The sequence below is a fragment of the Triticum aestivum genome, chromosome 3D, assembly GCF_018294505.1.
Source record: "Triticum aestivum cultivar Chinese Spring chromosome 3D, IWGSC CS RefSeq v2.1, whole genome shotgun sequence".
Lineage (NCBI taxonomy): Eukaryota > Viridiplantae > Streptophyta > Magnoliopsida > Poales > Poaceae > Triticum > Triticum aestivum.
This window is the reverse complement of record NC_057802.1, coordinates 69996621-70016129: the sequence shown is the minus strand read 5'-3', so window position 1 is coordinate 70016129 and position 19509 is coordinate 69996621. Positions and strand designations below refer to the sequence as shown.

Sequence of the window (19509 nt, the reverse complement as noted above, 5' to 3'; positions counted from 1 at the left end):
GAGAAAAAGAGACAAGGGGAGCGTACCGTAGGCGGAGGATTGGCACGGCTATATGGCTCCTTGCCGAATTGCCACTCTTCAGAGAGTTGGCAGTTTGCGAGGTAGTTCACCATGTAGGCGACCTGGTGGCGCGGCATCTCCTGGGTGCACATGCGGCACGGATCGAGCTGGCCGCTCATCTGACAGATCAAATGAGGCCGGCTCTGGAGCGGAAGAACCCGGCGCGTGACGAACACAGCCAGAAGGTCGGGCCCCGTTAGGCCCTCCGACTGGACCATCACCCGCAGTCGGGCGATGGCGGCGTTTCCAGCCTGCGACAGCGTCACCACCCGGAAGGACCACTGGGGCAGCCTGCCCGCCGGTGGGCCGGCTACGTAAGCCGGCAGGTTGATGTAGTCGCCCCGCGGAGCAATGTTCCGCACGTAGAAGTATGACTTCTGCCACTTCTTCACCGATTGGATTAGCGTGATGACGGGGAAGGGGTTGTCGGCGGCCGATCTCCGCGACGCGATGACGGCGCCAGTCTGAGCCGGCACGCCCCGCATGCGCGTGCCCAGCTTCGACTGGAAGAACTCCCCCCAGAGCTGAAGGGTGGGGAGGACGCCGAGATAGCCCTCGCACAGGGTGACGAAGGCAGACAGCAGCACCACCGCGTTGGGGGTGAGATGGTGCGGCTGGAGCTGATAGAATTCCAGCCAGGAGCGGAAGAAGGCGCTCACTGGCAAGCCGAAGCCGTGCAGGAAGTGCGAGCGGAAGACCACCCGCTCGCCCTCCCGCGCCTCCGGCCTGATTTCCTTCGCCGGCGCGAGGCGGACCGCCACTTTGTCCGCGCCGGGCAGCCGCCGCGTGTCGCGGAGGAAGTCGACGTGGTCGTCATGGACGATGGAGCCGTCCCAATCCCCGCCAAGCTGCTCTACGTGGGGAGGCATGGCGAGAGCTAGCACGGCGGCGGAGGAGCGTGCGGTGGAAGAGCGCGGCGGCGAGGCGCTGTCGCGAGAACGAGCGAGGGAAGAAGACGGTGGAAGTAGGAGGAGCGTGCGAGGGCCTGCCGCCCTCCACCTCCCCCTACTTATAGCCTCACGAGGCCGAAGAGGCCGGACGTGGGGGGGACGTGGGATTAACTGCGCCCACTCCCCCCACGTCTCGCGATTATTGCGCGTAAATGCGAGCTGAAACTGCCGCACGGAACGTGCGGGCGGTTTCGGGATACAAAGGATCCGCGCCTGGGCCGGGGCGCGGACATGGCGGGCCCCCTCCCTGCGGCGACGTCCCGTCATGCGCGCGTGGGCTGGCAGGCTTTCCGGCCACGTGGCTCGCCGACGGCCCATGGCCGGCCCGCGGCCCGGTGCACGTGCCAGCGGGTTCCCGCCCTCCGATTCCAGAAGATTTCGACTCAGGCGGCGCGCCTGACTAAGGCCGGCTCCCAGCTACCGGCTTGTCACGATAGGAAGCTGATCAAGCTTCTCAAACCCCACTCCACCTCGAAGCCCAATCAGCTTCGGGGACTACTGTCGGAGTAAATGGCCATGGGTAGCCTAACCGACTGCCCCTGGTTCTTCTGAAAAAATTATCAGGCCTTCGGGCCTCCAAGCAATCCGAGCGTTGGGCCGCCTTCCCTGGCCGGCTACCACTAAAGCCGACTCCCGGAGGGCGACCCAGCCTCACCAACTGCTCCCCAGGATAACTACGGGGTGGCCGACTCCAAGAAGCCGGCCAAGAAGGACGCCGACTTCTAGGAGCCGGCCAAGACCACAACCACTCCAAAACCATTCCCACATAACGGCGACATGACGGGGTGTGGCCACAGTGCGGCCCACTACCTCCGAAGCCCGAGGCGGGCGTGGCTACAGGAGGCCGTATGGGACGGACGTCTCCCATGCGGCTCGGCACTGTAGCCATGTTGGCCTCGACGTCACCCACGACCGACTCCCGTACGGCCCGCGGGCGGCGGGCCCCTTCGGCCAGAGAGAGGCGTGAAGGCGGCCCGGCCTTTCCCAGTCGGCCAAGAGCGTAGCCGGCCTCCAGAAGCCGGCTACTCCCTTCCTCGAAGCAGGAGCCCCATTAAGGAGACAAGACGAGGTAAGGCTACAGTGATAGCCCCCGAGGCGGCGCACATTAGCCACGCTTACCTCGACAAAGCCCTCGTGATCACAGGCGAGGCTACAGTAAGCAGCCGCTGACAAGACCCTATGCGGTAGGGCCGGCCTGTCGACCGAGTAGCCGGCAGCCAGCGGGACCCACCAGCCAGCGGGACCCAGCAGCCGGCGGAGAAGCCGGCGAGCGTAGACACTAACGGCTGGGGCCAGAGCCTAGCCGGATTACCATTGTACCCCCGGGGGGTAGTCCTATATAAACCCCCCGGAGCACCCATGCAAAGGGTTCGCACCCAAGCATAGTTGGCCTCTGAGCATAGAGTTGCCCTCTAAGCATAGCACACACCCACACCATAGATAGAGAGAAGCAAGAGCTAGCCTTGTTCTTCTTCTCCCTTGATCTCAACAGCTCTAGGAGCGATTGTAGCTACCTTTTATCGATCTAGTGATCATGCGGAGACCCCGCAGAGCAGGACTAGGGGTGTTATCTCCTCGGAGAGCCCCGAACTTGGGTAAGATTCGCCGGCGTGCATGTCTTCGCCTCATCCCGTTTCCGGGCACCGGCGACGTTTTATTGGCTCCCACAATGATAAGCCATCCCTTGGCATATGTCGCACCAACCACCCGACAGCCTGGAAAATACTGCTTGAGCTTTCGGCTAGCCATGAACACCCCATATACAAGTTTCTGCCAATGTGGATACCTCTGCTTGGACTCAATAAGCACCTCACTGATGTAGTAAACCGGCCGCTAAACCGGATGCTCCTTGCCTGATTCCTTCCTTTCCACCACAATGGCTACACTGACAGCTCGGCTATTGGCAGCCATATATAACAACAAAGGCTATTTATCTATGGGAGCAGCATGAACCAGTGGCTCAGCCAACTATTTCTTCAAGGCCTCAAACGCCTGATCAGCAGCATCACTCAAAATAAAATGATCTATCTTCTTCATCATCTGGTAAAGAGGGATGACCTTCTCACCCAACCGACTTATGAACCGACTTAAGGCTGCAATACGACCTGCCAAACGCTGAACATCATTGATACACGCTGGTTTAGCCAGAGAGGTGATAGCCTTTATTTTCTCCGGGTTAGCTTCAATACCTCGTTCTGAAACCAGAAAACCCAAGAGCTTGCCTGCTGGCACACCAAATACACACTTGGCCGGGTTAAGCATCATCTTGTAAACCCGGAGATTATCGAAGGTCTCCTTCAAATCATCTATCAGGGTCTCCTTCTTCCTGGATTTCACCACAATGTCATCCACATAAGCATGAACATTGCGCCCAATCTGATCATGAAGGCAATTTTGCACACACCGCTAGTAAGTCGCCTGGGCACTCTTGAGCCCAAAAGGCATAGACACGTAACAGAAGGCTCCAAAGGGAGTGATGAAGGTTGTCTTCTCCTGGTCCTTAACTGCCATCTTGATCTGATGATAACCAGAATAAGCATCCAAAAAACTCAAACGCTCACAACCCGCCGTAGCATCAATAATTTGATCAATACGGGGAGAGCAAATGGATCAGCCAGACAGGCCTTGTTTAAGTCTGTATAATCCACACACATGCGCCAGGTGCCATTTTTCTTAAGCACTAACACCGGGTTAGCCAACCACTCAGGATGAAAAACTTCAACCATGAACCCAGCCGCCAAGAGCCGGGCTACCTCCTCACCAATAGCCTTGCGCCTCTCTTCATTAAAACAGCGAAGGAATTGCTTGACCGGTTTAAACTTTGGATCAATATTGAGAGTGTGCTCAGCGAGTTCCCTCGGTACACCTGGCATGTCTGAAGGCTTCCATGCAAAGATGTCCCGGCTCTCACGGATGAACTTGATGAGCGCGCTTTCCTATTTCGGATCCAGATTAGCACTGATGCTGAACTGCTTGGATAAGTCGCCAGGAACGAAGTCAACTAGTTTAGTGTCATCTGCCGACTTAAACTTCAGCAAGGGGTCATGCTCAGTGGTTGGCTTCTTTAAAGATGTCATATCCGCCGGGTCAACATTATCCTTGTAAAACTTTAATTCCTCTGTTGCACAGACAGATTTAGCGTAAGCAGCATCACTTTCTTCACACTCCAAGGCTACCTTGCGATATCCATGCACTGCGGTGGTGCCCTTGTGACCCGGCATCTTAAGCTGTCAGTAAACATAACAAGGCCTTGCCATGAACTTAGCGTAAGCCGGCCGCCCAAACAGAGCATGATACGGGCTTTGGATCTTGACAACTTCAAAGGCCAAAGTTTCTGCCCTGGAATCATGTTCATCCCCAAAGGCTACTTCCAGAGCAATCTTGCCTACAGGATACGCCGACTTACCAGGCACCCCTCCATGGAAAACGGTATTGGACGGTTTAAGATTTTTGTCAGTCAATCCCATGCGATGGAAAGTATCATAGTAAAGGATATTGATGCTGCTGCCTCCATCCATGAGTACCTTAGTGAACTTGTACCCCCAACCTGAGGCGCCACCACCAGCGCCACGTGACCCGGATTATCAACCCGGGGCGGGTTATCCTCGCGACTCCACACAATGGGCTGCTCAGACCAGCGTAAGTAATAGGGAACCGCCGGATCAATGGCGTTCACTGCCCTTTTATGGAGCTTCTGATCTCGCTTACATAAACTTGTGGTGAAGATGTGGTACTGCCCACTATTCAACTACTTCGGGTTACTCTGATAACCAGACTGCTGCTGCTGAGCCCCCTGTCCAGACTGTTGATTATAACCACCCTGATTGCCTTGGCCTTGAAAAACGGAACTAGAACCGCCACCACCGTAACTCGAACCATGAGAGCCGGGTCCTGAGCTGCCGTCTGGCCCATGATTGTTCTGAATTTTTGTACTCTCTCATGATGAAGCAATCCTTCCAGAGGTGAGCGGCCGGCTTTTCCCGTGTACCATGCTTTGGGCAGGGCTGATTCATCATCTCCTCAAGGTTGAAATTTTTTCCTCCAAACCGAGGGTTTGGCTTTCCCTTACGACGCTGACCATTATTCTGCATGTTGGTGTTAGCCACAAAATCCAAACTACTATCAGCCTTGTGCTTACCATTGCCCCCTGATTCGCCGGGTTATGCTGCTGCCCTTTGGTGTTCCTACTCTTCTTTCCCTTACCCGGCCTTTCCTCATCAGACTCGGGGTCCTTGGTACTATCAGAGTCGGCATACGTGACCAGAGCCGCCATAAGCTCCCCCATGTCACTGAAGTGGCATTTGAGCCGCCCCAGCTTCTGCTTAAGAGGCATAAAACGACAGTTTTTTCCAACATTAGAACTGTTGAACCGGCATTGATACGATCTGATGAGTGCAGGATGGCTGAGACCCGGCGCACCCAATGGGTTGTTGACTCGCCCTCTTCTTGGACACAGGAGTCCAAATCCACAATTGACATAGGCTGCTTGCACGTGTCTTTAAAATGCTGGATGAACCGGGCTTTTAACTCGGCCCATGATCCAACATTAGAACTGTTGAACCGGCGTTGATACGATCTGATGAGTGCAGGATGGCTGAGACCCGGCGCACTCAATGGGTTGTTGACTCGCCCTCTTCTTGGACACGGGAGTCCAAATCCACAATTGACATAGGATGCTTGCACGTGTCATCAAAATTCTGGATGAACCGGGCTTTTAACTCGGCCCATGATCTGATGGAGTTGGCTAGCAACCCTTTCAACCAAGTACGAGCCGTTCCATCCAACATCATAGTGAAATACTTAGCACATGCAGCATCGCCAACATCCAACATCTCCATTGCCATCTCATAACTTTCAACCCAAGCTTCAGGGGGCTGATCTGCTATGTAGTTAGGCACCTTACGAGGGCCCATGAAATCCTTGGGCAAACGCACGTTACGTAGGGCGGCACTAAACATGGTACACCCAAGGTTCTGGAAGTCACGCCTGTCCCACCGAAGTTGTCGGATAACCCAGAGAATGTTGATGAGCCACTTGCTGAGCCGCCAGCTCAGCCTCCCGACGTGCTCTGCCTTGATCCACCAAAGCCTGAGCGTTAGCACCATTACGCGCCGGGTCATGTCCACGAGGCTGGTTACGGCGCCTGTCACTGCTTGAGACTGCTGGTGAATCGATGTGCCTGCTATAACTCTGACTCGGGCGAGGGGTTGAGTGAATCCTCTCACGGCTGTAAGAATAAGCCTCCTGTTGGACCAACGCTGTCTGAAGAAGTTCTCTAGCCCTCCGTGTTTCAATTGCAGCTGGAGACTCGCCTTCAACTGGGAGAGCCGCCAATCATGTCGCCGCAGCGATCATATTATCCAAAGGGTTAGAATAATGACCCGGTGGCGTCGGCACATACTGCGGCAGGGTAGTATTCAAACGAGGTGGATCTGTCGTGCACGGCTGAGCCGGCGCTCCAGCCCCAGGTGTTGCCACCAGCCGGTTTACCTCCGGCGGGTTACTAGTTCCCGCTCCATGCGTATTGAAGAGGTTTCTCGCATCATAAACCGGGGGCAAACAACTCTGGTGCCTCCTCATGATCTCGTTTGAAGCGTTCTGATCCAATGTGAGCCGGAAAGAATCTGTTGTGCCTGGGCATCCAAAACAGCCCGCTCTGCAGTCATCCTAGTGTTCTCTACCACCAGCTCTTCCTTGGCTTGAGCTATCTCATCTCGCAGCTTAGCCACATCTACCTTATGCTGTTCCTGGTTGTCCGGGGTTACCTCTATCTCCATCAAAGTCGCCAGAGCCTCCAACAGCTTTGTTAAAACTTGAACCGGCGGGCACGTTCAGCCGCTAGCACCAACCGCCACCGCAGCCGCTGAATTAGAGGTCATAGCCGCGGCAGCCATTGAGGCAAGCACCGGCTGTGTACCGGCCATGAAGATCGCCACCCTGTACGGCGGCTCATAGGGGTCTGGAATACTATCACCATCGGAACAGCCCCCAAGCCGGCCATCTTACAGCTGATACATTGAATTAGTCTCGCCTGTGGACGATTCACCATCGGAGTAGATGGCCGTCTCACCGCTAGACACAGATCCTTTCTCAAATTCCGCCCCATGGATAAATCCAACGAATGTGCGCTTCAGGTGGGTTGAACCCGGGCGGGTCGTGCACGCTGAGCCGTCTCGATGATGTCTGTGCAGATGTCCGGCTCAGGGCCCGGTTCGCCGATCTTGCCGATGAAGACGTGGATTCCAACGAAGGGGACCCGGTACCCGTACTCGATTGAGCAGGCCTCGGGGCCCCAGCCTGCATCGTCGATGTAGAGCTTGCCGTGACGACTCTTGGTCATCCGGCCCACAGGGTATCCCTTGATCCCTTCGAAGCGGCCCTGTAAGAACTCGAAACCACCGTGCGCTAGCCCCACGGTGGGCGCCAACTTTCGTGGAATTGTCACGGCAGATGTCCTAGCAGAAGGACTTAGTCGTGGAGCCATCGCAACGAGGTTAGCTTAAAGGGGTTAGACGGGACAAAGGACGCAGGGAGTTTATATTGGTTCGGCCCCTTGCGGTGAAGGTAAATGCCTAATCCAGTTTGAGGTGGTATTGCTTGGGTTTCGATTACCAGGGAGAGAATACGCTTGACCTAGTTTTCGATCTCTTGTTTCTTGTCCTAAGCCGCCGCCGGGTCGTCCCTTTATATACACAGGTTGATCCTCGGCGGTTCATAGAGTCCTGGCCGGCTCATACACAACGTGTTCGGCTCGGTGACTAATTACACTTGCCTTACAATACAAGCTATACATATATGGCGGTTCATCCTTCTGGGCCTTAAGTCACCTCTGGGTCTTGGGCCGTCATCCGGTTCGTATGATCCGCCACCTTCATTGCTAAGTCGCCAGTGGTATAACCCGGCTCCTTCTGGGCGGTTCATATCTGATAGTTATATCCCCAACATAGGTGGTCCAATTTAAATTAAAATTAATTAAAATAAAGGTAATCATCGGGTAAATGACCATTATCCGTGATGATCATGTTTTTTTTTTGTTGCAGCTAGCTGTAGCGGGTTACCTTTTGTTAATGACGCAGGAACAGCGGAGGCACGAGCTCTACTGTATTGATCTTGGCAGGTTAGGTCGGATGTAACTTTATTGAAGTGGAACCCGATTACCTCGACGTGGTGGAGGTATGAAACAAGGCGGTAACTCTGTTGGCCCTGCTGCAGCCATCCTCAAGGGGTGCTCTTTCCTGTCTCGTAATTTTGGTTTTGTCTTCTTGAATCATTGTCTTAGGGAAGCAAATTGTGCTACTGATAGTCTTGCTAGTTTTGCGGTTGATCCCCATACTACTCTTTGGAACCATGTATCCATTTTGCCAAGTTTAATGTAAACCACCATGAAAGCTTTCGCTAAAAAAAGAGTAATCATCGGGCCACCTAGGTGGCATTAGCCCTCGAGTGTCCAATACTCATCTTTCATCCAACGACTATCCATCTAAACCTCTTTTTTTGAATTTTTCTTTTTTATCTAGCGACCTAAAACACCACAACTCAATTTCAGATATGAGTTGCTTACCACACATACCATACATGTCTACGGATATTTGATGTATCCGTTTTGATGAATCGTGTTGGGGTTGCCCTTACATATAGCAGGAGCCGATGGAATCTCTAGCATGTAGAGTAGTTGTGCATAGAGATTACACGTGCTCCACATCATCTCACGTGTAGATGCATCAACATAACAGAGTGAGAACACATATTTCTTTTGAGAACCAATTGTGGCTGGATGGTTAGAAGGGCATTGATGATGCATCAACGCAACAGAGTCAGAACGCACATTTCTTTTGAGAACCAATTGTAGTTGGATGGTTAGTAGGGCATTGGTGCCACAACCAATCAGGGATCAAACTTTATGTTTAACGATTTGGTGCATCATAAAGGTGAAATATTTTTTCAGCAAGAGGCTATGTTTCCAATACCCAGACGTGTTGAGTGGCTTCTTCAATCTCAAAACTCGTCAGATCGGTCTCTCAGAGATGCTGGTGTGTGCATGCGTTCATAGGGATGGGTGCATGCACTTGTTTGTGAGTGTCTACATATGTATTGTGTTTTTCCAAAAAAAAAATAGCGCGCATTTATTTTCATTTAAATTCAAGCACCAGTTATGCAAGAAGCTAGCAAATCAGGGTTTACAAAGTTACATATGTTCACCTAAGTGTGTTTTTGCAGACGGGAATGCATGTGCATCTCTCTTTCTCTATCTCAAAGAATGACAGCTTCCCCTCTCTTGCTCCTTCCCCCCACCCCTCGGTCGCCCGCAATCCATGTTGACAATGCCACGAACTCCGCCTCACCCCCCGCGCCTGTTCCTCAGTTTGGAGATGGACCCATGACTTCGCCGCCTGCTATGCCTCATGCTCCTGTGCCCGTCCCGACTCCAACCCACCACCACCTAGGCAAACACCTCGTCCACCCTGTCGTCAACGAGTCTACGGCAGATGTGACAGATCCTATGTCGCCACTGGTGTTGTCAACTCTGTGCACTAGCCTCCCCCCACGGGCTCCATTGATCTTGATGTGACGAAAATCGCTCTTTCTTGGCCTGAATCGGACGGTGTGCTGCCGGATTGGACGCCACAACGCCTCGCCTCCTTCCCCTCATACCGAATCGAGGGAATCGCGGAAGAAGCTATGACCCAATGACAGATGAGTCTAACTTTAAGAGAATTTTATGCAGATTGACTTCCGTTAGATGGACACCAAATCCTGCGTGAGTGCGAAAAGACACATCAAGAAGAATATCAACAATGACCCGCTCTGGCCATCGGGTGAGTGCAGAAAAGACGCATAAAAAGAATGCATCCCAGCATCTCTTTTTTTCCCGCAAAAAAAAGAGAGAAAGAGACAAGGATGTATATGCATGAGGCGATATCCATGGTGGGCCTTTGATGACGTCGACTGGTCGACCGGGGAGGAAGAGATGACGAGAGATTAGGAGGCCAGTCAATTGAATTGCACCCTTGAAGTATAGATGGTGATTTCATTGATTCAATATGGTCTCTTGGGTCTTTCTCGAATTCGTCCACAACAAAGTTTGTTGGGCGGTAAAGGTTTTTCTTTCCCCTCCGCCCCCCGCTAGGGCGGCTTGGGCGGAACCCTAACCCCCACCGCCGCCGGGCTCAACCAACCTCTCCCTCCCCTTCGCCGCCGTTGGAGGAGGTCGCCGGGCGAAGCCCCGGGCGGCTGACGGTGGCGGCGGAGGCCCCCTTCCCTCCCGCGTTACATTGGGTAAGGCGAGTCACCCGTGGTGCAGGGGCCCTTCTCCCCGGTCTGAGTCGCGGCGGCGTGGTGATGGGAGGAGGCGGCAGAGATGCGGGCTTCATGGAAGATCTGGTGGTGCCGGCTGCTCGGTGGGCTTGCATGGTCATGGCGGCGGAGGTTGTAGTGGCCGCCGGCTTGGCCGGTCGGCGGCGGCGGAACATGGCCAGTGGCAGTGGCGATGTTCTGTCTGGATCCCGGGGTGTCGGCCCTGGATGGTGGCGGCTGGTGAAGCTAGGGATTCCCGCGGCGGCATGGCGTGGTGAAGTCCCTATCCAAGGCGGATCTGTGACGGCGATCAGAGACGGTGACGAGTGCGCGGGATCCATCTCGGCGGCTCTCACGGCTTTGCGAGGCGGGGTGGGAGCCCTCCTCCTAGGCTCCAGTGGTGGCACACTCAGGCAGTGGCTGGTGCGCCAGGGCTCCTACGGTGGCACTGTTGTTGCGGTTGGTCGCCGGATCTAGGCGGCTAGATCTAGGGCTTTGAAGGCGGTCGAGACGATGCACAGGTTGTCAGGTGGATTACTTGGGACGGATCCGGGTGAAAACCTGGTCTTCGGTCGATGGCCGGAGCCGGTGATGACGATGCCCTTATCATTGTTTTCTTCATGAAGGCATTATCGAGGTGAAGCTCCCAACTCCACTCAATACCTTCGGGGAAAACCCTAGATCAGCCGATCGGATGTTGGCGGCAATCATGTGTCGTTACCCCCTTGGGGGCGGCATTCTTGGAGGTGCACTCGGCCTCGCGGGACCAGCGGACGACATCTTTGGTGGAGTGGTGCCTCATCCTACACATTGATGGCGACGGATCTCGACGGCGTGGTGCAGTGCAGATACGGCGTTCGATGTGTGAGGATGGACTCGCGCAGGAGGACGACGCTGTCTGGCGTCATGATGGCGTCGATGGCAGAGAGACCTGGCACGGTAGATGCAACAATACAGCTCTGAAGATGGATTGGTGGCAGGTGGCTGCGGCGGCCTCATACCCGGCGGCATCCTGGTTGAGGAGTGCGCCTGACTGGTAGGTGCCCCATACCCGGCAGGCGTCCTGGTTGGGACCTCAGGTCTTAGATGTTTCGGTTTGGCTGTGAGGTCTGTTTGGTATTAGGCCCAGACTATCACCATCCCTTCATCAACTGGATAGGAGTAGTGACAGATGTTGTCTAAACGATAGCTTTAGTCCTACTGTTGTACGACTTTGTAAGGTCATGTGTGAATAATTAATAAAGTGACCGCATGCATCGTCCAGATGCAGAGACCGGGGGTCCTCCTCCTTTTCAAAAAAAATATGGTCTCTTGGGTAGAAATAAAAGTTTACTCCATTCCTCTCTTCTCTTGCCACATCATTATCAGCCAAAGTGCACCAAATCTCTACACCTAAACCCAAACCCCTCACCTTTCCACTCTATAATAAGCCAAGCTAGCTCTGCAGCTGGATCACTTGTACAAGAACACTTCACTGGCTATAGCGTAAACAAACGCAAAAGAAATGGAGGCCGTGTCATGGTGGGTTCGAGGCTTCCTCGGCAAGTACCCGGAGATCATGGTGTCCTATTCCTGTTGGTCTTCAGGCATCGCCGGTGGGATGGGATGCCCACGAACTGGCCGGTGGTCGGCTCGGTGTCGACGATCACCGTCAACGCCGGCCGCATGCACGAGTGGCTCACGGAGTTCCTGAGCGTGGCGCCGGGGATGTCGCATGTCGCCAGGGGCCCGTGGGGTTCGCCCGTGGACATCCTTCTCACGGCCAACCCGGCAGACGTGGCGCATGTCTTCACGACCAACTTCGGCAACTACCCCAAGGGCGAGGAGTTCGCGCTGTTGGTGCCGTGGCCTTGCCCTAGCTCTGCCTCTCTCTCTCACGCTGCATCTCTCTCTCTAGAAGAAGAAGAAGAAGAAGAAGAAGAAGAAGGAAGGAAAGAGAAGGAAGAGCAGGGACACAGCAGATTTTCTTCCCAGCGCACGAACGCTGTCGCCACACATACGGCCTCTTTTTCCCTCAAGCACGAACTCCACGCTTGGTCTGTTACAACGCATGGGGCTACTTATACCCTAGGACTCGCCGGGCACAAACCCACGTCCCAGTCCACCACGCCGAGCGCCTGATTCGGCCCGCGCCGTTCACGCCCGCGGCATGCATGTACATGTCCGGGTCATGCGCGCCCACCTGGAATCGACTCCAACGCTCCCCCGTTCTCGCCAACAGAACACGCAAACACTACACTGGTGCAGGGACACGCCCATGCACCCCACGCACGCACGCCTACACCGCAGTCCCGTCGCGCCTGACACGCCCGGCGCGCGCCCATACACGCGCCCGACGCGTCCGACACTGGCGCCGCGGCTTATTCTGGCCAACACTCACGCCCTAAGCCGCGACCTGGCCGCACGGCCTGCCGACAAGGGCCCTGACTCTTCGTCGTCTCGTTGCCATGTACACCTCCGCTGCGTCTCCGGCACAAGCCGCCGCTCGCTGCCGCAGCGGCAGCCCGCAGTCCCGTGTGCCGCCACACTGCATCTCCGTGCCACGCGCCTTCACGATTATCGCGCCGAGCCGTCGCGACCTCTACGCCACCACGCAGGTCCTTCGCGACCTCCTCGTCTCCGCGACCGCCGTGCCCTTCGTGCACACGACATCACACCGCACAGCCGTGGACTCGCCACGCGTTGCCGTGGCCACGCGCTTGCCGCACGCTGATGCTGATGCCTCCATGTCGGCCGCGCACGCCGCAGACGCCACCGCGCGCCACGGCCGCCCCTCGAACCTTGTGGATCTGAATACCAATTTTTGGTGCCGTGGCCTTGCCCTAGCTCTACCCCTCTCTCTCTCGCTGCACCTCTCTCTCTCTGAACTAGATCAACAGAAGAAGAAGGAAGGAGAAGGAAGAACAGGGACACAGCAGATTTTCTTCCCAGCGCATGAACGCTGTCGCCACACGTACGGCCTCTTTTTCCCTCGAGAACGAACTCGACGCTTGGTCTGTTACAACGCATGGGAGGCTACTTATACCCTGGGACTCGCCGGGCACAAACCCACGTCCCAGTCCACCACGCCGAGCGCCCGATCCGGCCCGTGCCGTCCATGCCCGCGGCATGCACGTACATGTCCGGGTCATGCGCGCCCGCCTGGGATCGACTCCAACGCTCCCCCCGTTCTCGCCAACAGAACACGCAAACACTACACTGGTGCACGGACACGCCCATGCACCCCAAGCACACACGCCTACACCGCGGTCCCGCCGCGCCTGACACGCCCGGCGTGGGCCCATACACGCGCCCGACGCGTCCGACACTGGCGCCGCGGCTTATTCTGGCCAACACGCGGCCCTGTTCGACGTGCTCGGCAACGGCATCTTCAACGCCGACGGGGATTCATGGGCGTTTTGGCGGCGCAAGGCGCACGCGCTGCTCTCGGACTCGAGGTTCCGCGCCGCCGTCGCCACCAGCACCGCACGCAAGCTCGACGAGGGGCTCGTGCCGCTCCTCGACGGCGTCGCTGCGGGCGGCGCGGTCGTGGACCTGCAGGACGTGTTCATGCGCCTGACGTTCGACCTCACGGCGATGTTCATATTCGGTACGGATCCCGGCTGCCTGGCCTCTTCAAAAGCTGCGCCACCTGATCCTGAGCCACCTCCTCTTCTCCACCTTCACTATGTTAGGGAGGAGGGGAAGGAGCTAGACGTCAATGGGCAGTGTCTTGCCACCCTCGACGGCGACCGGCGCTACCATCTGCACGGCATCCTCCTCGCCCTCTTCATCGTCATCAGGGATGACCAGTACCTCGTCCATACCGTCCTCCCCGACGTCAGAGCGCAATGGCTGGACTGGCGCAGGCTCGTGGCGGACCTGGTAGTCCGGGCTGACGGCCGCTGAGAGAGCGAGCTCGACGTCGACGCGACGCTGCGGCATGGTGGTGGAGCGGTACATCCACCACCTTGCACGCTGAATAGGGGAGTCGCTCAGCGTGGCCTCTCGCATTGCCCAGACGAGGAGGAGAGTCGGCGGGATGCCGCAGCCGTAGGGGAAGGCGCGCTTCTTCTTGGCGTCAGTGAGGACTTTGACGAGGCCACGTGTGTCATTGACCAACATCTCGGTGCTGGGGAACCAGCTATACACCTCCATCAACTGCGCACGCCACGCCTCATCATCATCGGCGAGCTCCAACATAGCTTGCTGCCAGCCTAGGCTTCTTTCCATGGAGGCGGCTGCAGAAGTGACCGGCGAGGGTTTCTCGATCTACTGTAGGTGGGGTTAAGAGGGGAGTTCGAACCGGCGTGCATGGGAGGCGGGTGAGTGCGTGGTGGGGAGTGGTAGAGTTACTTATTTAATGGCAGTTAGGACGTGGGGAGGGGAAATGTACAATATTCTTTCTACCTCCCGCCCCGGTCATAACACAGTGGCATTGCAATCTACGATTCCCACCCATGCAATCTACTGTAGGTCGGATTTTGTTGCTTATTTAGAGATGTAAGGTTGACAATCCCACTAAACATACTGCCGATGGAGTTGCTACAATATATAGGAACCAAAGACGCGAAACGTCGAACTAAACTTGATGCCATAATGTGAAGGATATACTGTCCAGTTCACTCGATTCATCCGTAAATAATTGAAGCAAGTGTTCCACTCTTCTTCCTTCTCCACACTTGCACATGATAAAAGACAAGATAAGTTAATAAATGATAAAAAAATTAATAATCCACAATGCATACAAACACTTACTTCTTATTTACTTTGCATTTCTTGCTACGTCTAGTGTGTCCTAGCAATTTGCAAGCGCCGCACCGGGTTTTCAACTCATCATAAGAGAGTGGTCTACCATTTTTCGAGACAGGGAGGTTCTCATCTACCTTTGTTGCATCTTTGCTTGACACTTTCATAGGATCTTGAACTGCAACCATGTTGCCTTCACCATCGTCTACATATTCAACTGCACACTTACTAAGGTCATACATTTTCTTGCTCAAATTTTCCTGTAGCAGATCATACTCATGACTCTTAGCTATCACAGCCTTCAAACTCTCCAGTAACTGATCCCGCAAAGCTGGGTGTTTGCATTCTGCATGCATTGCTTTTGACGCTAACACACTGACATGGCTATATTTCATTCTTTCCCCTGCCGCAGTCCAACCAAATCCCAATAGATCGCTTGTGCGCCTCGCGGGCAGTCCCAACCTTGCTTCTTTCGTGAACCGAACAAGAACTAAACACTTTTGTATTTCATATATGTTCAAGTACTTCAGTACATGGAATATGTGCTTTCAAGGTAGACCCTTTCGAATCATTCTTCTGCAGCTGCACCTTATAGTTTCTGCAGAATTTACTGGTTTATACTCCACCCAAAAACGGCTCTTCCGGTTATTCTTCCAGGCCACGATGTACTGCTGTGATCCGTCTCAGAGCTTAATTTTTACAATCTCCATGCCGCCAATTTTTCTAAGATCATCTTGCAACATATAGAACTTTGCTGGAGTGAAGACGTGAGAAGCAGCTATCTCAAGTTCCCTCGAGATAGTAACTGGCACCGGTAAACTCTGTGAGGCCGTGCAGTCATCTCACGCCTCGTTCTCACGGATACGTACAACAGCGTTCTCATAGTGCAAAGTCATATCCACCAGGGTCATTTCACCGTCTAGGTGGAGGTGAAGGCATGAGTTAAGACTTTCACTCCTCTGGTTGCTTTTCATGCCAAGCCAAGACCCCTCTATCAGATAAGCTGCGGCCCACAGTCTCCTCTTCTTATACATCCGTCTCAACCATGTTACTGTTTTTTCGACTGCCATCTTTTGGAAAACGCGTGCCATCTCTTCGCAAACGTGACCGTGGACGTGCTATAGTACAGAAGAGTTCGGAACTCCTTTAAGGACTTGTGACTGAGGTGAATCTTCATTTTTTTCTATATGCCACGTACATATACGGTGCCACACGTCTGGCAAGACTTCGCGAATTGCCTTGATCATCGCAGCGTCGGTGTCCGTGATTACACTCTTCGGCAGCTTTTGATACATGGACCTCAAAAAAGTCTACAACAGCCACACATATGTCTCTTCGGTCTCGTCCGAAACTATGGCACAACCAAAAACAGTGGTCTTCCGATGATTGTTAAGACCAACAAAAGGTATGAATGGCATACCATAGCGGTTCATCTTGTATGTGCTGTCAAATACAAGCACGTCACCGAAGTCCTCATAGTCATGACGAGACTGGGAGTCACACCAGAACATCCTATTCATATGTCCTTCCTTATCTAGCTTGTACTCGAAAAAGAAGCTAGGATCCCTCTCTTTCCTACTGGCCATGATGCCTATGGCTGTGGCAGCAAATGTTGGGGAACATAGTAATAATTCAAAAAAAATCCTACGTGTCACCAAGATCAATCTAGGGAGAGAGGGAGTGCATCTTCATACCCTTGAAGATCACTAAGCGGAAGCGTTGCAAGAACGCGGTTGATGGAGTCGTACTCGCGGCGATTCAAATCGCGGAAGATCCGATCCAAGCGCCGAACGGACGGCGCCTCCGCGTTCAACACACGTACAGCCCGAGGACGTCTCCTCCTTCTTGATCCAGCAAGGGGAGAGGAGAAGTTGAGGGAGAGCTCCGGCAGCACGACGGCGTGGTGGTGGAGCTTGCGGTTCTCCGGCAGGGCTTCGCTAAGCACTACGGAGGAGGAGGAGGTGTTAGAGAGGGGGAGGGCTGCGCCAGGGGAAGGGTTGCAGCTGCCCTCCCACCCCCTCTATTTATAGGGTGAAGGGGAGAGGGGGCCGGCCGCCTAGATGCATCTAGAGGGGGGCGGCGGCCAGGACGGGGAAACTTGCCCCCCAAGCAGGTGGGAGGCGCCCCCTCCCCCTAGGGTTTCCAACCCTAGGTGCCTTGGACCCTTGGGGGGGCACCAGCCCACTAAGGGGCTGGTCCCCACCCGTATTCAGCCCACTAAGTCCTCCGGAGCAGGTGACCCCACCCGGTGGACCCCGGACACCTTTCGGTGGTCCCGGTACAATACCGATAACCCCCGAAACCATTCCGGCGACTGAAACTGGACTTACCATATATAAATCTTCACCTCCGGACAATTCCAGAACTCCTCGTGACTTCCGGGATCTCATCCGGGACTCCGAACAACTTTAGGTAACCACATACAATTTCCCATAACAACTCTAGCGTCACCGAACCTTAAGTGTGTAGACCCTACGGGTTCGGGAACCATGCAGACATGACTGAGACACCTCTCCGGCCAATAACCAATAGCGGGATCTAGATACCCATATTGGCTCCCACATGTTCCACGGTGATCTCATCGGATGAACGACGATGTCGGGGATTCAATCAATCTCGTATACAATTCCGGTTGTCCGTCGGTATGTTACTTGCCTGAGATTCGATCGTCGGTATCCCCATACCTTGTTCAATCTCGTTACCGGCAAGTCCCTTTACTCTTTCTGTAACACATGATCCCGTGGCTAACTCCTTAGTCATATTGAGCTCATTATGATGATGCATTACCGAGTGGGCCCAGAGATACCTCTCCGTCATACGGAATGACAAATCCCAGTCTCGATTCGTACCAACCCAATAGACACTTTCGGAGATACCTGTAGTGTACCTTTACAGTCACCAGTTACGTTGTGACGTTTGATACACCCAAAGCATTCCTATGGCATCCAGGAGTTGCACAATCTCATGGTCTAAGGAAATGATACTTGACCTTAGAAAAGCTCTAGCAAACGAACTACACGATCTTGTGCTATGCTTAGGATTGGGTCTTGTCCATCACATCATTCTCCTGATGATGTGATCCCGTTATCAACGACATCCAATGTCCATGTGTAGATGCATCAAACATAACAGAGTCAGAACACACATTTAGTTTGAGAACCAATCTGTTGTTGGATGATTAGGAGGGCATTGCTGCACCCAGCCAACCAGGGATCAAATTTCATGTTTGACGATTTGGTCTCTTATAAAGGTGGAAAATTCTTTCAATGAGAGGCGATGTTTCCGTCGATAGCGAGACGTCTATGGTGACTTCTTCAATCTCAAGACTCGTCGTCTTGGTCTCTCATAGACGCTGGTGTGTGTGCATGTGTTCGGTGCATGCACGTGTTTATGAGCGTCTGCGTCCACACCGTGTATTTCCAAAAAAATAGCGCACATTTATTTTAATTTAAACTCAAACACCAGTTATACAAGAAGCTAGCAACTCAGGGTTTACAAAGTTACTATGTTCACATGAAGTGTGTTTTTACACACGAGAATGCATGTGCATCTCTCTTTCTCTCTCTCAAAGAATGATCGATCCCCTTCTCTCGTTGTAGCACCCCCTCCGGTTGCCCGCAATCCATGTTGACAATGCCACGGACTCCGCCTCGACCCCCGCGTCCATTCCCTCAGTTTGGAGGTGGACCCATGACTTCGCCCCCTGCTACGCCTCATGCTCCTCTGCCCACCCCATCTCCAACCCGCCACCGCCTAGGCCAGCACCTCGTCCACCATGTCGTCGACGAGTCTGCCGCAGATGTGACAGGTCCTATGTCGCCACTGGTGTCGTCAACTCCATGCACTGGCCTCCCCCCACAGGCTCCATCGATCTTGGTGTGCCGAAAATCGCTCTTTATTGGCCTGAATCGAATGAAGTGCTGCCAGATTCGACGCCATGCCACCTCACCTCCTTCCCCTCATACCGAATTGAGGGAATTGCTGAAGAAGCTATGACCCGATGACAGATGAGTCCCACTTTAAGGGAATTTTATGTGTGAGTACAAAAAGACACATAAAAAAGAATACAACAATGACCCGCTCTGGCCATTGCGTGAGTGCAGAAAAGACGCATCAAGAACAAAACATGCGGGCATCTACATGAAAGAGACGAGGATCTATATGCATGAGGCTATATCCATGGTGGGCCTTTGATGACGTCGACCGGTCGACCGGAGAGGAAGAGATGACGAGGGATTAGGACTTAGGAGGGTAGTCAATTCAATTGCACCCATGAAGTATAGATGGTAATTTCATTGATTCAATTCAATATGGTCTCTCGGGTAGAAACAATATTTACTCCTCCTCCTCTCTTCTCTTGCCACATCATTATCAGCCAAAGTGCACCAAATCTCTGCACCTAAACCCATACCCCTCACCTTTCCACTATATAATAAGCCTGGCCAGCTCTGCAGCTGGATCACTTGTACAAGAACAC

The 19509-nt window shown here is 54.0% G+C and overlaps 1 protein-coding gene across 1 annotated transcript; it reads left to right on the top strand.

The window, feature by feature from the left end:
- Positions 1–11649: 11649 nt before the first annotated feature.
- On the top strand, positions 11650–13281 carry LOC123074161 (uncharacterized). The gene has a single exon (XM_044497081.1). The coding sequence runs from the start codon at positions 11823–11825 to the stop codon at positions 12423–12425; it is 603 nt and encodes a 200-aa protein (XP_044353016.1). The 5' UTR covers positions 11650–11822; the 3' UTR covers positions 12426–13281.
- Positions 13282–19509: the final 6228 nt, after the last annotated feature.